The sequence below is a fragment of the Rhagoletis zephyria genome, unplaced genomic scaffold (genome assembly GCF_001687245.7).
Source record: "Rhagoletis zephyria isolate East Lansing unplaced genomic scaffold, Rhagoletis_zephyria_1.1 Rzeph_scaffold_00097, whole genome shotgun sequence".
NCBI classification, from domain to species: domain Eukaryota; kingdom Metazoa; phylum Arthropoda; class Insecta; order Diptera; family Tephritidae; genus Rhagoletis; species Rhagoletis zephyria.
In genome coordinates, this window is record NW_016157181.1 from 89,783 (window position 1) to 109,742 (window position 19,960).

At 34.3% G+C, this 19,960-nt stretch overlaps 1 protein-coding gene across 9 annotated transcripts in view; it reads right to left on the reverse strand.

The window, feature by feature from the left end:
* Nucleotides 1-19,960, reverse strand: part of LOC108376139 (scribble planar cell polarity protein) — a 483,715-nt gene that overhangs the window by 49,733 nt on the left and 414,022 nt on the right. For all 9 annotated transcript variants that reach the window (XM_017632340.1, XM_017632355.1, XM_017632348.1 and 6 more), the window contains one exon: nucleotides 9,932-10,262. In XM_017632340.1, the coding sequence (XP_017487829.1) occupies nucleotides 9,932-10,262 (331 nt within the window). The remainder of the gene's footprint in view (nucleotides 1-9,931; nucleotides 10,263-19,960) is intronic.

Below are 19,960 nucleotides of genomic sequence, written 5' to 3' on the forward strand. Positions count from 1 at the left end.
AATGCGACCGGAATAAGACTCAAATTTTAGCATTTGGTATAGTAATGATCCTCCATGAATCTCACCTCTCTAGGACAATTGTAAGAGGTGCCGCCGCGAGCGTTTAGTTTTCCCATAGGAATTACACGTAAGAAAATGACTTTTTTTGAGGTCAATATATTGAAGAATATATTGATTACATGCCATTTTTGTATTGTGCATGCTCAGATTCCTTAAATTCCAAAAAAAAATGGTTTTGAAGGAATTAAAAAGGATAATTTAGGAATTTAAATAATCTCAGCCTGCATATTACTTAAATGGCATGTAAACAATGTGCCGTATGCATGAAAACTAAGAAAAGATTTTTTTCTTAAAATCTCATGCCTTTCACTTAAATTTATTTGAACAAATAGAGTGAAAGGTCTGAAAACTAAAGGCTCGCAGCGGCACCTCTTACAATTGTCCTAGAGAGGTGAGATTCACGGAGGATCATTACTATACCAAATGCTAAAATTTTAGTCTTATTCCGGTGGCATTGCAGGATTTTTATTTCTTTTGACGTGGTCTCATATACATGTGCATATATATGTAACTGTGACCAATTGTGTATAAATATGTAAGTAAATCGTATTTGCATTTTCGACTACATATCGATGGCTGAGTGGAAGATCGACCTATCTCGGCTGCCAGTTCGAAAACGCTCTATCTCAAAAAACTTTTCAAGAATGCCCTATTTCAGAATTTAATTGAAAAACACCCTATCTCAAAATTCGGTTCAAAAACGCCCTATCTTACTTCAAAATGTATTGAAAATATGCTGATATAGGGCGTTTTTGAATCGGCAGCTGAGATAGGGCGTTTTTGAAACGAATTCTGAAATAGGGCGTTCTTGAAAAGTTTTTTGAGATAGAGCGTTTTCGAACTGGCTGCCGAGATAGGTCGATCTTCCACTCAGCCATCGATATGTACTATATATGTATGTATACGTAGGTAATTTTCCGTGAATTTAAAGTTTTTTAAATTGTCTTGCCTGTGTGTGACGTGTGCTTAATATCTAATCTAAAATTACATATAAATAACATATGTATACTTACAAACATTTTTGCATTTGTGTCAATGTAAAAAAAAATTTATAACATACATATATGTAGTTGTAATTGCTTAATCATAATAAAGTTAAATAACAGTGAGATTAACATTCCTTAACCATTCGATTTGCGTTTACATAAATAAATACACTGAGGGAAATAATGCATAGTAAAAATGAATACTTTATATTTGATTATCGTTTCAAAATGTTCGTATTTAAAAATAATATTTTCATACAAAATTTATTACGCACGTATTTGACTGTTCACATCTGAGTATGTACATGTAAGAGTACATATGCACCCCAAGCATGCAGAGCGCCGCTCTGAGAGCGCGGTGACAACACACACATACATACATAGCACATGTTTATCCGTACAAATCGCGTGCTGTGGTGTTGATGGATATTCAACATTTGAAAGCAGATTTATATGGCTGGGTGTAGCTGAGTGCGCAAAGATGCTTGCCACAAGTTGTTGATATCCGGAGATGGTCGGGTTCGAACTCCACTGCAGGCAACATGCAACTTAATTTTTTTTTTTTAGTTTTTCTCTTGATTATTCACTTCACGGATGCTTTTTCAGTACGAACGCGGTCATTTTAAAATGCGCGTAATTGAATTGAATATTTACCAATATACAGTACTTTCGTTGACGTTTATAATAAGATCAATTACGTTTCTATTTGATTTTAATATTTTTTTCCCTCAGTGTGTGTACGTGTGTGTAAATACGTATGTACATACATATAAGGTGCAATTTAAAATACTTTTATGTTGACTAAGAATTTAGTTCGTTATTACAATATCTTCGCAAGTGCATATAAAAATAGATAAATGTCTAAAAAGATAAAAGTCCGCATTAATATTATTCGATTTCTCATCCTTAGTTTTTAAATAATTTTTTTTTGTTTTATAAAAAATTTGACACATTCATCTTTTCCATTTCCTTGGTAAAATTAGAGTCTTTAATTATTTGCGATAAAATCATTTCAGTTATTTTGTGTGTATGTATTAGATATAAAACAGGTTCTATTTTAATAAAGTATGATTAGCTTCTAAATACTGCTTCAATTTCATCAAGTGGATTCCTGGAAAATGGGAAGGAAGTAAAGTGGTAAGAGTTAAAATGCAGAGGGAATAAGGTGTGCAAATATGTACATACATAAATGTATAATGGAGAGTTAAATATATTAAAGGAATACAGGGATGGGGAAAGTCAAAAGTAAAAAACAAATAAGTGGTATTTTTAGTTTCCACTCAACTCGAATTTAATTGTGCTTTTGGAAAAAAAAACATAATAAATTAACATACATTTTAATAAAAATCGTTGAATATGGATTTTTCGGCGGTACTTTAATAGGAAGGTTCCATTAATTCATTGATTGAGTTCACGCAAGGCTATATGTGTTATCGATACGAGATCGAAAGCTGTGCAAGACCTAGACTTGATATGATAATAGCAATTTAATGCAAACCAGCTGAAACATATTGTGCAAAAGCAAAAAGAGCTTTAGTTCTGGATCAGAAAAAAGCTTATGAAAATCACGTGTAACCAAATGGAAAAAAAAACAAAACATATTTGTTATCCATTAGCATTAAGGAAAATAAAAAAAGCAGTTACAGAATGGAGTTTTTGTATTGAGCTGAACTCTTCCTCGATACAAATTTCTAGACAACACCACTTTGTGGCTGCCAAAATGTACAAATCCTTACAAATGTACAGATCGTGTGATTCCATCTTCAGTCTTTATAGCGCACCCGATGAAACCGTATTGAAAAGTAAACAAAGGTTTTATTCAACATTTGTTTAATAATAAATTTGCGCAGTGTACAGAAATGGAAGTGAACAGTAATACAAATTTATTATTATTACATTATTAATAATTCTAATTAAAAACGGGCTGTATGTATAACGAAAACCAGCCAATTTTGAATTCGTGTTAATGAGTTATTCGTTTATTCGTGTTTTTTAACCGATGTGAGAGATAAAAACCGATTTGAAAACAAATTCGAGTCAGTACACTTTTTAATTTCCGCGCGTATTGAAATTTTGTTTAAGCATCCGTTTTGAATCACAGCGAACTCAGTCAAAGTGCTTTATGTGTCGGTATAAACAAGGTATACATATATATATGTATCTCAAAAAACTTTCCACTTTCATAGAAAATGCAAGGCGGACGCGTTTGCTTTCTATTATGAAAAACGTCTAGTCCTTATGTCCCGCCCCTACAAATTATATATCGTTACAAAGCTTAAAAAAACACTATCGAAGCGGTAAAAATTAAGTATGGTATGTACATTGTTTAAAAACTGCAAACAAAAAAGGTTTGTTTGCATAATTTTTGCAAAAAAAAAAATCTGCAAAAAAGTATTGTTTCCAATTTTGGCCTCTCAATCTTACATATCATCGTTTAAAGTACAAAACCGCGTATCGTCCTTCTGCAAAACCGCGTAACTGACATTGGCTGCCAAAAATTGGATTTGCTCACACAAGCTCTTGGCTCAATCCTTATCCATTCGTTCTTAAATATACTAGCCAGAAATGCGATTGCTTTATAAAAAAGAGAAACATTTTGAAACATGAGAGTTTTTACCCTCTAAAAAATAATTTCTAAAACATCACATACGCGGTTTTGCATTTTGCTGATACGCGGTTTTGCATTTTGTTTATACGCGGTTTTGCACTTTAAACGACGATATGTTTGTAAGTGTGACATGAAATAAGAATTTTAAGAAAACGTAGGTATTCAGTTTTTCAGAATTCAAGAAAGCAAAACAGATATGGACAGGGATAAGAGAAAACAGCGCAGTTTAGAAATGAAATTGTTTAAGCTTCATTTCTCTATATTTGTCGGGGTATATTGCGAAATTGCAGGTGAATATTCAGAGGACGTTTAGCCAACGGCAAAATATTTAATATTTAATTAAATTTACCTTTGTTAACAGCTAGAGCAGCCAAGGGTGGGAACAATAAAAACAAATGTGTATATGGTAACAAGAGTGGACAGACGTCGGGAACATTCAAGCGAATGAGTTGTTTACCACAGTGTTAGCGTTTTTTTCTATCTTTTATGCAACACTTGTAAACAAGAATGATGAAAACCATGATTTCGCCCAGGGCTGCATGCAAAACACAGTAGCTATGCTGGAGCCGAAAGCACGAATATTCGTTGTGGCCAAGGCATCTGTTCATCATTAGTGGTGTTAATGGATGTGTTTTGTTTGAAAACAAAATAACAATTTAGCTTTAAATACAGCAGATAGGTTGTATTGAATATAAGCCCTCGGCCTGCTGTTTTTATACCCGAGCGCACTTGTGCACAAGGGTATATTAACTTTGTTCGCATAACGATTGTTTGTAACAGACAAAACGAATCGAGATAGATATCGACAAATGTATACATAAATGATCAGAACGAAAACAGAAGACGTCGGTCCGACTGTCCGTGCACACGATAACTCGAGCGAAAATTGAGATATCTCAACGATATGTAGGTTGCCCTTTATCCAAGGTAGGTTGGTATTGAAAATGGGCGACAGCGGACTGTAACCACGCCCACTTCCCATATAACGGTATTTGCGAAAACTGCGATATTGCAGTAAATATTAGATGCAAATTGTTGAAAATTAGTATGTGGAGGAGAATTGTGGTATAAAATAATATTGTTATGAAATTTTTGGAAAATGGGTGTGACCCCGCCCAAATATGATGAGCTAATTCACTTAAAATCGATTATTGCAATAACCACTTAGCAGAAAATTAGAATATTATAAATTTTTGGAAAATGGGCGTAGCGCCGCTCACTTATGACCACAAATGTGTATCTCGGTAACCGATTTATGAATTTCCACCAAACTCGGTGCACTTAATAACCTTGGTACGGAAAAGCAGTTTGTTGAAAATCATTCAAATCGACCTAAAATTACACCCGCTTCCCGTATAACGGTAAAGTTCAGAAATGCGAAAACTCCCATATTTCAATAACTGAGGACTCTAATTTACTTCAAGTTAATATTTACAATAAACCCCTAACAATAAATAAGACTGCTATAGACTTTTAGGAATTGGGTGTAGCACCGCCCACTTTATACTACAAAGGTGTACCTCGGTAACCACTTAATCGATTTGTACCTAGCTAGGTTCAATTATATCATTAAGTCTAACTCTGCATATTATCGAAAACGTTTGAAAAAGACCTTAACTTATCATGCAAAGGTAAATCAGAGAAAGTTGAAACGACGATATTTGACACCTGCGCCGGGTATATAAAGTTCGGTTTCGCTCCTTCACTTGTTTTAATTCCATTTTATATAGTATGCGTAAAGGGTGGTCCAAAAACAGTAAAGTCGGAATTGTAATGCTCTCACCTCCTAGGATTGTTCTATGTCGAAAAAGTGTACCCCTATTTTTTTATTTTGAAATCAGAAAATAGTTGGAGGTCGCTCAAAGCGCTCAAAGTTTTCCATGTATTTTTATATAGGAAAAAAACAATTTTTCGTAGAAATGATATAGAATCCTTGAAAATCAATATTTTTCGATCGGAAAACTCTGTTTCTCTTCAGGAGACCTTCAGTAAAACATAATACCCAATTGTTTATTTAACCATGTTTTAATACCAACGATTTGTTATTGGTCTTCCCATTGCATTTTTCGGGGTTTTTGGTGGACCTATAAATTATAGTTGCGATGAAAAAATTTTTAAATAAACAATTGGGTATTATTATTGGGAATCTCCTGCAGAACAGAGTTTTCCGATAGAGATGATTTTTAAGAATTATATACCATTTCTACAAAAAGTTTTTTTTCCATATAAAATACATGGAAAACTTTGGGCGCTTTGAGCGACCTCTAAATATTTTTTATTTCAAAATAAAAAATGTGGGTATATTTTTTGCGGTATAGAACAATACTAGAGGGTGAGAGCATAAAAATTCCGACTTTACACTGATGACAAATGCAAATAAGGATTAACATTTTAAAACTAATTAATACAGTTAAAGTATGCATATTAAAGATGATAAAATATGACTTCGATAAATATATCGAATAAACTAGTTTTCGTAAATATTTAAAATTTACTTGCTGACATATTTTACTCAATTTAAAATGTGCATATATGTACATTTAAACTGTCGTGGAAAAAGGTTGCTGGCATCATATTGCCAACGTGTTTGGACCATTTTTCCCCTCGTTAACAGAGTACAGCTTTGTTGTAAGAATGTTGAGGAATTTTATACATTTTCGTCCGTTGCTGTGGATCATTGCTTACGATGGAGTCTTACGCCTGCCTGTTGTGTGTTAAAATAATTGACTAATAATTGACTATGCGGATGATATTGACTACGCGGAAGTACTGCTAACTTGGTCGACGAATGGCTTAAACGTAATGGTTTCCGGCTAGCTATCCAGAAAACTGAAGGTGTACTTATAACAAGCAGGAAGAAGAAAGACAGTACGACTTTGAATATAAATGGGTATGTATTTGAAACCATCCCAACAGTAAGAACCTTAGGTGATGATATACGCTAGGTTATCATACAAAATACACATTGAAACGGCTATTAAGAAAGCGGCTACAGTCCATAATGCGTCAACTAGGTTAATGGCAAATTTAGGAGGTCTTAGCCAGAATCGAAAGAAGCTCTTGAGTAAGGTAACACATTCGCAAGTTATGTATGCGGCCCCTGTTTGGGGGCATGCACTCACACATAAATCGTACGCTAATAAATTAAACTCGATTTTCCCGCTTAGTGCCCTACGTATATGTAGTGCCACTAAGCCACACGGCCAGTGTGATTGCTGGTATAATGACTGTTGATCTAATGGCTAGCGAGATTCAGCGCACCTATTTAACCTCCCGATCCACTGGCAGAGCCCTCTCTAAGCACGAGATCGCGGCCGAACGCCAAAAAAGCCTCGCCCAATGGTGGGAAGCGTTTTCGTCGGGTCGCTGGACTTTCAGACTCATCCCGCGCATCGAAGCCAGGCTTAGCAGATCACATGGCGAAGTAGATTTTTATATGACCCAACTCCTGAGTGGAAATGACTGTTTCAGGCAGTACTTATGCAAGTATGGTCATGATGACATAATGGCGTGTGGTTCATGTGGAAGCGTACCGCAAACTGCCGAGCATATATTCTTTACATGCCCTTCTTTTCTTTTTCATATATGGTAAATGACATTAAGGTCTGAGACGGAGTGAAATCTGACTGAGCTTAGAGTAAAAGAACAACGCCGCCGGATAGAGTAAGGTTATAATGAGTGAAATAAATGAAGTAATTGAAATTAATTGTGTTTCACTCTTGTTTTTTACTCCGCAGGAAATCTTTCTACTAAGCACAGACGGCAAAACGCTCCTGAACCCCTTTTCACAAATGTGGATGAGGGAATATGGAAATGGCGTTAAGAAGCCAGGCATTTTGTAGTCTACGGCCCCTATCTGATGAAATGCGGGCCACTTGATGGATAGTGCGCTATCCCAACGCCTGTACAAAACAAAAAAAAAATATGTATGTACATGTGTGTCTACATTAGGGTGCTTTTTGTTTCGGCAAACTTTTTTTTTTTTACTCCCACCTCGAAATTTTGTGGGTACTACCTAAAAACAAGTTCCCTGAAAATTTTAGCCCTTAATATTAACATTAAGTGCTCGTCCAAGGCGTGTAAAGATTTCCAGTTCGAAATACACGTAAAATTTGATTCTTTTTCTTCAAATACTACAGCTCAGAGGCATTTTGCGGTATAATCTTGGTCAATGATAGGGTTTCTTCAGAATTGAATGCTCTACAAAAGTGCCCATTGCGGCTTAACCCCCCGGCTCCCCCCAGCGAGTTAGTACGGGCCACCAAACCCAATTTTTTCATGAAATTCTCGTTTTTGCCCCTATCTCGTAAATAACAAGAGCTACAGAAAAAATGTCAATGGCAATTTTTTGGGATATTGGACTTTGAAGTTTATCAACAATCATGTTTGGTCTAGGGTGGATTTCTTTTTTATTTTGGTTACTCTTTTCAGGAAATACCCATATGCCAGTAGACAAGATTAGTAATAAGAAAAATAAATTGCTATAAAAAAGTTAGCTTTAAAGGCAGCCCTAAATTTCAGTCTGCCACAGAAAGATATTTGACTGTGTAATTTGCGTGCCCGGATTTATTCTTAAATAAAACAACTAAACGGTTGTTCTAAATCCTGAATTTGTCCCGACAATAAGTCTTATTCGACCAGTGTGCTTTGGGGCAGTAGGCATCGATGCGTGGGCTGTTGTACTTAAAGTAGGAATAATATTAAGAGGCTGTAATTGATCTAATCTAATCTAATCTGTTCACTATTGCAAAAGGAGAATAGAATTATCAATTTCAATATGTACGTATATATTCTTAAATATTTGACAGTTGATTGATTAGAGTAATATTACATAATATCTGTGCTCATAAGCAATAAACGTCTAAGTCAACTTAAAAAAGAATTATAGTTATATATGTTACCGTATTCCGTAACTACTATTCCATTCGTGTGTGAAAACCCCATCTCGCCAGCTAGGCTATTTAAAAAGTTAGAGACGAAAGTATTTTTGTTTCCCCATATGGCTAACATTATAATCCAAATATTTAACTTTTTTTCTAGATTTCAGGGCTCGAATCGTCACATACGATATCGTATTACTCGTCACGTAAAAACGCCGTTTTCGGATTATGACATACGTGAGCGTACTCTTTATCCCATTCAACTTCTACGACCGACGGTATCACGTAATTTTCTTTCGTATGGTTTTCGATCCGTGAACGGATGTTACGATTCGAGCCCAGGTTTTTCGACATAGGCGGTTATTGCTTATGACCACAGATATGTGCCTACATAAATACATAGTTAGTACATAATGCTTAAAAAATGTTTATTTTAATAAATTTGCAATCAGTACATCTCAATATGTTCACTTCATCATTTAATGTTCTTAAATATTCTAAGTATAAGTATGTTTGTGTATGTATTATAAGTAAATTAAATATATTGAGTCGTATTTATAGTCAAATTAAAGTCGACTCTAAAATTAGCTGCAGCTTTTTGAAATAATTTTCAATGGAATATTTGTTAAAAAAGCTGCAACTCAATTTATCGACTTTATTTCGACTATGAATATTCCCCAATATATGTACATCCAATTAGAGCTCTAAAATTATATAAAGTTCATCCTCGTCTCTTTACATTGGGAAGTGTGTGTATGTATAGATGTGAGAAATGAGTAAGAGCCGAAAGAAATGAATGCAAAAGAGAAGAATATCCCATAGGAAATTAATGTTAAGCATAGTCTGAAAGTTATGTAAACAGTGAACCAAATAGGGAAACATAAGCATATATAAAACAAAAGTGTTGATTTTAAACAGCCAAAACCAATTTAAAGCACAATTAAATTCGAGTTACTAGTAAATAAGAGGTACCTCAGTTACCGGAAAAGGCAAATTAATAAATTCGACAATTTTCAAAGATGCACGATATAAAAAAAAACTATGTGAGAATTGCATTTAAATAACAACGATGCGGCATTAAATGTTTATATGTGCAACAACATGTGAAATTTTTATAAATTAATATGTACACATGTTTTTAGGTGCTAAGCATCAAAGCTAAACTTTCACCAAAAGCCTTTAAAATCATTAACAATGCAAATTAAATTTAAGTTGATGTTTTAGATGCAAGAAATATGCAAATGACCGATATCACATCGCATTTAGCGCACACACATAACAACGTATGTACATGTGTATGTATTCAGATACATATGTGTACGCTGATTGCTTGATATAATATTTGTCAATTTAGATATGTATGTTAAGCTCATTTGATTTGTATGACATTCACTCACCTCTTTTCATCCGCAACACAATTGTCACACTCGGCGATAGTATCCCGAAGTACGTTACGATGGTGAACTATAAGATGCCTTTCGTCCTCATAATTGTAATCCACCTCATAATTCTCATCATCGGAATGCAGGTTTTGGTGTTCACCAGCGATGGTTGTAGCAACGGGGGCAGAAGAAGAGCCGAGGGAAGTATCATTCTCATCGTTGTCATTCGCGGAGGAGCCATCCAATAATCGCGATTTCTTATCACGACGAAGCGTTGCAATTTTCTTTTCTTCTTCTTGCTTTAACTTCTCAACTTCATCCTTTGACAGGAATGAAAAAACTTTTTCTATTGGTGTGTGCAAAAAGAAAAGAAAAGTGGAAGAATAATGTATGTATGTGAACAATATAAAAGAGCATATACATAGAAAAGTCGTGAACAAAGAAAAAACAACTGAGAAAGGCCATTAAATTCTTCATTCACGCAAACTTTGCCTGACAAGTAAAGGCGCCTTTGGCTTCATGTGTCGAGTCTACAGGACTGTTATCTGAGCAATTGGATTGCATATTCAAATATTTCGAATTTGCAGGTTGACTCCTTCGCTAAACCATATTTATATGTATGTACATAGTATAGGTAAGAACTTACAGCTGTACCTAAACAAAAACGTTGAAGGGAGCGTTTTCTGCAACAAAACAAAAGCGTCAACGCTACGTCAAATGTGCAAATAGCAGAAACAATGAGCGCAGGTCTGTGTCTGTGAAATACGAAAATCACATTTTTACGTTTTCTACACCCATTCTTCCAGCCTGTCGAACATGACCATCGCACACATTCAAACCAGGGACCGAACATAACCGTTATTGATGAAAACTGTTATGGAAAATTCACTATGAAGGAAATATTCTACAACTAAGTGATACATACCAATCGATTTCTTTTTTCCGAGACTCAAATTGAAAACAAATTTTTATTCGCAATTTTTATGCAAAATTAAAAAATATAACAATTATTTTTTATTTTTATATTATAAATCCAAAATAACAATTATTTTTGTTTTTTTATAATATATGCCTTGGATAACAGTTATTGAAGACTTTTATTTATAAAAGTTATAAATAACAAGTAAGAAAGTCTAATTTTTAACGGGGCCGAACATTAAATACCCGGCGCAAGTATTAAATATATGTTTTTCACCTCTCCGAAAGCTGCCGCTACATGGTAAGCCGGTGTGTATCAATTTTGAGTAAATTAGCGTCCTCAAATTTCGAAATATTGAAGTTTCAAGCATTTCTGAAATTTACCGTTACATGAAAAGCGGCCGTAATTTTAGTCCGATTTCAATAATTTTCAACGTTTTGCTTTTATGTGGCAAGCACAATAACCATACCGGGTTTAATACAAATTGGTAAACGGCTACCGAGTTACATATCGTTGCCTTAACATAGAAAGGCCCTATCTGACATCGTCGCTGATTTACAAAAAGTGGTAACTAACTAAAAATCGAAAATTTACGTTTTAATTGATTATGATGCAGTTGATCGAATTATGTGGCCTCACATCGTTTTATGCAATAAAAGATTTTAGTTAGTTACGGCTTTGTGCATTTCAGCGACGATGTGAGATAGGGCCTTTCTATATTAAGGCAACGATATATGTGATCATAAGTGGGCGGTGCCACGACCATTTTCCAAAATTTTATCATAAACGTATTTCTTGGTGAAGGATTGTGGCAAGCGTCACTTTTGAATAAATTTGCTTTAATATTTACTAATTTATCGAATAGATTTTGTATTTGGATGTGGGCTTGGTTATTGTCCGATTTTAAAAAATTTCGGCCATTTTGTATGTTGTACCAAGGCCACCAACTGTGCCAAGTTTGGAAGAAATCGGTGCAGCGGTTACCAAGATATACACATGTAACCATAAGTGGGGGTGGCTACGACCATTTTCCAAAAATTTATAATATTCTTATTTTTCGTCTGAAAATTATTGTAAATATCGATTTTGAGTGAATACTCTCCAGTAGTTACTAAAACATCGCAGTTTTCGTATTTCTGAAAATTACCGTTACATGGGAAGTGGGCGTGGTTACAGTCCGATTTCGCTAATTTTCAATACCAACCTACCTTGGATAAAGGGAAACCTACATACCAAATTTCGTTGAGATATCTCAATTTTTGCTCGAGTTATCGTGTACACGGACGGACGGACAGACATATATGGCTTAATCGACTTCTCTCTTCATTCTGAGCATTTATGTATAAATTTGTCTATNGACGGACGGACGGACGGACAGACAGTCACCGCTTAATCGATTTCTCTTTTCATCCTGATCATTTATGTATACATTTGTCTATATCTATCTCGATTCGTTTTGCCTGTTACAAACAACCGTTATGTGAACAAAATTATTATACCCTTGTGCACAAGTGCGCTCGGGTATAAAAATCAGTCAGTGCCTTTTACTTTAAAAGTCATCAATATAAATCAGTCACCGGCCTTTATTTTTTAAATCATTCGTATAAAAGTCATTAATATTTTTCGCAGTCAAGAAGGGTTTGGAAACAAAAGTTTATTATGACTTATACAAAAGACTTTTATAAGTATGATTTAAAAAATAAAAGTAAGTGACTGATTTTTATACCCGAGCGCACTTGTGCACAAGGGTATTATAACTTTGTTCACATAACGGTTGTTTGTAACAGGCAAAACGAATCGAGATAGATATAGACAAATGTATACATAAATGATCAGAATGAAAAGAGAAATCGATTAAGCGATGATTGTCTGTCCGTCCGTCGTGCTACACGATAACTCGAGCAAAAATTGAGATATCTTAACGAAACTTGTGGTTGTACGTTCTTTCGGCAGTGGACGGTTGGTATTGAAAATGGAGCAGAAATCGGACAGTAACCACGCCACCTCCCATGTAACGGTAATTTTCAGAAATACGAAAACTGCGATTTTTAGTAACTACTGAAGATTATTACACTCAAAATCGATATTTACAATAATTTTTAGACGAAAAATAAGAATGTTATAAATTTTTGGAAAATGGGCGTAGCCACGCCCACTTATGGTTACATGTGTATATCTTGGTAACCGCTACACCAATTTCTTCCAAACTCGGCACAGTTGTTGGCCTTGATACAGCATACTAAATGGCCGAAAATTAAAAAAATCGGAAAATAACCACGCCCACATCCCATATAACGGTAATTTTCGGAAATACGAAAATTGCGATATTTTAGTAACTACTGAAGATTATTCACTCAAAATGTATATTTACAACAATTTTTAGAGGAAAACTAAGAATGTTATAAATTTTTGGAAAATGGGCGTAGCCACGCCCACTTATGGTTACATGTGTATATCTTGGCAACCGCTGCACCGATTTCTTCCAAACTTGGCACAGTTATTGGCCTTGGTACAGGATACCAAATGGCCGAAAAGTTTTAAAATCGGACAATAACCACGCCCACATCTCATATAACGGTAATTTGGAGAAATACGAAATCTTCGACAAATCAGTAAATATTAAAGCCAATTTATTCAAAATTGATGCTTGCAACAATTCCTTACCAGGAAATACGTCTATAATAAAATTTTGAAAAATAGGCGTGGCACCGCCCACTTATGATCACATATATGTATCTCGGTAACCGTTCCACCAATTTGTACCAAACTCGGTATTTTTATTAGAAATGCTTTAAACGTCAATATTTTGAAATTTAAGGACGCTAATTTACTCAAAATTGATACACCCCGGCTTACCATGTAGCGGTAGCTTTCGAAAAGGTGAAAATCATATATTTAATATTTGCGCCGGGTATTTAATGTTCGGCTCCGCTCGAACTTAGACTTTCTTACTTGTTATTTATGAGTTTTATAAATAAAAGTCTTCGATTACTGTTATCTAAGACATATAATTTAAAAATCAAAAATAACTGTTATTTGCAGATTACTTACATAAAAATCAAAAATAATTGTTGATTTGTTATAAAATAAAAGTCAGAACGGTTATTTAAAGAGTAATTACATAATAGTCAAACAATAATTGTTAAAGAGCGATTTTTTAATAAAAGTTGTAACTGTTAAGGTCCCCGATTCAAACCAGAGAACAGCTTTGAGTATGATCAAGCCTTTTTGATCACACTCACTAAAAATCAAGCACAAGCGAACGCCACACTCGGCTACTATGTGTTCGATCGAGATGCATACCCGACAGCTGCTTTGGTTACGAACGAGTCTGTTCGATCACCCTCGCTATAAATTGAGCACAAGCGAACACCACACTCGGACACCCGCAGCTAACCCGAAAATTTGTGTAACAATGAAACGGACACCCGAACATTGCGATAAAATGCAGGACAACAAAGAAATTTACGCTGAAGGTAACTGGCGCCAATATGTTCCCACAAAGCATACGAAAATGTTGTTGCTTTGTGCTTGTGCATACGCAATGAAAAAATTAGAAGCGAAGTAGACAAAAATGTTTTTGCATCTATTTCGTATAGTTTCGCGTGGAAAGCTGTGTGTGTATATATTAGAACACAGCCTAAAACTATGTAGGTACATAAGTACTTTTACAAAAAATAAATGTGCACCGAGTGTATAGGGCTTGGGCATTGCCGATCTACACACATTTATACCTAAATGGATGTAGGCGTCGTGATGCCGCATTTTGTATGAGCAAAAATATAAGAAATGGTTAAATGTACACTTAAACAAACTACCGAAAAATTCAACCTTCTCTTTACCCTCTACGCACAAAAACTAAGAACACCGCGATGAGAAGGCAACATTTTTTGTAGAAACAAAAACGTCATAAGCCAATCAAGAAAATTTTGTGCACACTCGGGTTGAAACTCGAACACCCGGGTATATTGAGCTGCAAAGCACCCGAACCCAATCAAGTATGTATGAAAAGCAATCGGGTGTTGTGGCCAACATGTTCGTCTTGAGCTCAGTCAATAACGAACAATACTTCTGCTCGTATACAGAGAACGATGCAAAACGGGTTTTGTTAGATGATCGAGTATACACGAAAATCATGCACCCGCTGCAGATGTCTGATTCAAACTAAAAAAACCGTCATGTAAAACGTTTTTTATTTTAACAATAGGCTTAACTTATAAAAGGTTAGCGCTTACACATACAATGTTGTCACACAAAGGGGAGGGACCTATAGTTTTACTCCGACTCCGAACGGCGATTGTATTTTCATGAGTAGCTGTTTTTCATGGCAGAAATACACTCGGAGGTTTGCCATTGCCTACCGAGGGGCGACCGCTCCAAGCATTCGTACGGGACAAAAACACAAGTGGTTTTCGCGACCAACATTTCTAACGTCGCTTTCAGCGAAACCTGGGGCAATATTTCAATGGGACTAATTTTAGAATGTTGTGCATTGATGTCTCTTAAAAACAGTTTTGATTTTACCTAAAAATTATGAATACTTTTTTAAATTTTAATCAGTGTCTCCAGCAGGCAAAGCAAAAACTTACAGTTAATTGCAATCGCATAGTTTCTTACGCATTTTATTATTATTGTACCCATAAAGATTTTAGAGAGCAAAAGTCAATGCATAAATCTTTAAGAACTTTTGTCAAAATAAGATGTGCAATAGAAATATCGAAATAAGAAAAGTTGCGCTTGCATAACTTTGCATTCGAAAGTCTCGAAATGGTTTATGAATAAATGTATTGTACGTATTTTTTTGTTTCTCTATGAAAATATTTAGCAATGTAATTTTATTAACTTTTAATATTTTCTCTGTGGACCTTCTAGTGGAAATGCCCAATGTAGCTGATAATACTGTGATATAATTTCAAGGTTTTTCTGCTGAAAACATTTGTAGAACATTTTAGCCCTTTAACATTATTTTAATTTAACTTCAAATGAGGGACAAAAAGACCCCCAAACGGAAGTTGAAAATTTACTATAAGTCTCGGGAGTTTTAAATCAATTTATGCATTATTCACTATCTCATTAGCACATAGACATAGTGCAGCGAACTAAAATACAGCGGCTCAACTGGCTCAGCCATATCGTAGAAATGAACAGAAATGCTCCAGCTCTGCGGTAACAGAGGAAGAGGAAGGACTCCTCCGCGATGGGAAGACAGTAGAAATATGTGTCGAAACAGTATTTATTCTTATGCACCAATACTATATACGTAATCCTTTAACTAACTAACGCTTTGGATAAACGTAAATGAAATCCATTATTAACCATATATTGTCAAAAATTGGTAACTAAGTATACACATTTAGTAGATGAATCTAGACTTCTTTCTCAATATACTACACACTGAATATGAACCAAATCGGACCATTTTTCAAAATATCTCTGTCCAAGCTCAGGCCAGATATATGTATAATAAATTATTATTAATAACTCACCAAAGCTACATCGAATCCAATAACATCCCTGCAAACCAAAGTTCCCGAAATCTTAACGAAATCTTTATTATTATTATTTTATTATATATATATTTTATATTTTATTATTATTATTTTACTATATATATATTTTATATTTTATTATATATATATATGTATATATATTCTTCACATAGCAGCATTATTTTCATTGCTTTAACGATTTTCTTCCGAAATTTCGTAAAAGAATCGCAGTGTGTATAGTTTATTTCATTTTAGACGATTCGGCAAAAAATCGGAATTCTTCAAAATTTCTCTACAATTCAGAATACTCTGAAAAAGTGGTTTGCAGGGATGTTTATAAGGGAAACAGCTTTTGAGGGTTGTGTTGTGGTCTAATGTGACTAATATAAAAACTAAAAATTTGTTTTACTGTCGTATTAGCTGGTAAAAAAATTAACACAAAGTTGAAAATAAACATAAAATAAAATCATTGAAATAGAAGCATATGTATTTCCAACGATGATACGAACTAATGAATTTTAAAATTTGCAATCCGAAACATAAATATTTTGCAATTATTCGCAAACGGAATTCAAAATTAACGGTCCAAATGATTAAAATGATGATGATTAAAAAAGGTGATAGAACCTTCCACTTAGGCTTAAAATAAAGCAACAACTCTCGGCTACTATCTCTGAAAATACCATCTCTGCACCTTGACCTAATGGTCACTAATAGTCATTTATTGACTGCTGAATATGGAGCGCTCCAATAGAACTAATAGAGCGCTTTTGGCCCCGTTGGGACCCTAGAAAGCTGAATTTTTGCAATAAACGATTTTATATTTTTTCTTCGACAGAAAGAAAAGGCCTACATATAACATGAAGTCACTTTTTCGTAAGACTAACGATTTAACCACGATCTTAGGCGTAAACATTTTCAACTCCAGCTCACAATTGACATCGATTTGAGAGGAAATATTTTAGTGTGAGCCAAAAATTACCAAATTTTAAGATTCACTTGTATGGATGTATATTACATACATGTATGTATGTATATATTGCAGTTTGCCTAGAGAAACTAGTTCGGATATATGTAATTCAAACTTGCCGGTCCCTTCGAACCAGCAGCGAAGGTAATGCACAGGTGGCGAGTTTAATATAAAGGTACTGTTTATGTTGTGCTCAAATGACTTTTTTTCTATTTTCTGTAGTTCAAATTTCCACTGAATTTCTCCTCTTGACTCGTTCCGAAATAGTCTCACATTAGGGATGTGCGATTAATCGGTTCATCAAGATTTTAGTTAATCATAATCCTGATTAATCACATAATTTGATAAATCAGATTCTGATTAATCAGATCCTGAGTAATTACTGTTTACTCCAAAAAAATTTATTGAAATCTGTTGGTGATTTCGTTTATTGCAAAAAATGTTGCCCTCCCCCGGTGCAAAATGTGTTCGACGTTACACTCAACCCTGTAAAAAGGCCTGTTTTTGCCTTCTTGTCCTTGTATAGCTCACGCATCCCTTAATATAGTCGTTTTAAACAACCATCTGATTTTCAGGGCAACCATCTCCCCTAACAAGGCTTCACAGGGCAGAGATTGTGCCTTTTTTGTCTTACAAGAGTGTTACATTTTAAGAAACGAACACAAAATTTTCTCACCCTTTGCCTTTATTTTAAAATCGAATACGAAAAGCAAGGGGCAATCAAAAGGCGACATTTTTTGGTAGAAACGAAATCACCATAAATAACTTTGTTCATTTCTTTCGAGTTTGCTTTCACACCAAATTAAATTTTCTTTATATGTATGTTCGTATGCACATTCAATATTTTTCTTATTAGTAAAAAAAAAAAATGCCAAACAAATAAGTACTATGTAGCATGCAAGGTGTATTAAACAAGGTGTGATTGACAACTCAGTGCGGCTCTCTTTTAAGGTACTATAATGTCAAAAAGTATAAACAAACGAATTAACCCTTAGTGATGCATGTATCTTATCAACACTGATGTCCTAGGCTTTTATTTCGATTATAGTTTTGTTTTACTTACATTACTTACATCACATATATTTTGTCAATAAAATAAAACAAATTGTTTATAAAATCGTTTTATCAATTTTCTTGTTTTTAATTGTCCTAGTTTTATGCTTTTGCGCGTTTATTTTTATATTTCAATTTTTTATCCTAAGCATTATTCGACACTTATAAAAGTATGATTTTACATTTTTTACCAATTTTATATGTGAGCTTAACAATTTTGAAATTAAATTTTTTTCATGTGAACTAGTTTTCCATTAAAGACCTTGCTTCGAGCGGTTTTAATTTAAGCTCTTCCATACTTGCTTGCATGGTTTAATTATTTCGGTAAGCCGAAGTATTTCTGTTCGCAACGTGCATTCTAAAGAGTCGTCTGTTTGAGTTTGGGCATCAAAAAAGAATGTATCCTGATCGTGTACTAAATCCTCACTTGTATCAGTTTTTCCGTATGGCATTGGGACTGCGCATGGGTATAAACGAGCTCGTTGGAAAGTGTTTGATTTGCACATCACTTTCCTTGAAGTGGTTTTCACAAACGCGAGATGAATCACGTAGTACAACACCAAAGCTTTCTTCCCATCGCTGCCGTCTTAATTCGCAACTAGGTGGTTTAAAACATCGCACTATTTTCGTGTCCTGACTTTTATTGCATCGTTTCCTCTTGGTTTCCTTACATTAAATATTTAAGCAAAGTCGAGCGTATTTACTTATTACCAAACTTAAATGTACTTACTTGCTCTTCTCGGCGGTTTATCTCTTAACAATTTCACGTTTATTAAGAAAATTTGCTTTGCTTGAAAAATTTATGTGTATTTTTTTTTTAATTCAAATTTGAAAAAAAGCACATTTTCAAATGGGTTAACAATTCATTTCAATTTGACATTATAGCCTGTTTCTTATGAAAGCAATGTCAAAATCAATCACACTTTGTTGAATATATTTTGGTAGCATGATAAAAATATAGCAAGGTAGAACCGTTCTCTCAATTTGTCGGCCATGATTTTTTTTTAAGTTTGCCAACATTTTAAAATCATATAAAAGTGAAGATAAAAAAATTAAATTGANGCCTGTTTCTTATGAAAGCAATGTCAAAATCAATCACACTTTGTTGAATATATTTTGGTAGCATGATAAAAATATAGCAAGGTAGAACCGTTCTCTCAATTTGTCGGCCATGATTTTTTTTTAAGTTTGCCAACATTTTAAAATCATATAAAAGTGAAGATAAAAAAATTAAATTGATCGAAATTGTTGTTGCTTGAGATTGAAAATAAAAATGTGTGTGTGAGTTTGTGAGTAAATTTAAAAATTAAATTGTTTGGAAACGTCAAGAATTTTAAAAGTGACTCTCGGTTCTACCTTACTATCATATATGTAATACTCCTATATTGGCAGTAAGAGCTAGTACCGTCCGAAAACACTACAGTACAGATATATCAATAAACATGTCGGAAAGAAAAGGAACACATACGTTTATAAATAAACATATACACGACACATTTACAAAAACGGCACTCAAGTACACAATACATTGACAAAAACAGTACTAGACTGTCTCGCTTTGATTTCGGAATGCTTACACATTGAGATGTTAGCTTACTACCAATATAGAAGTA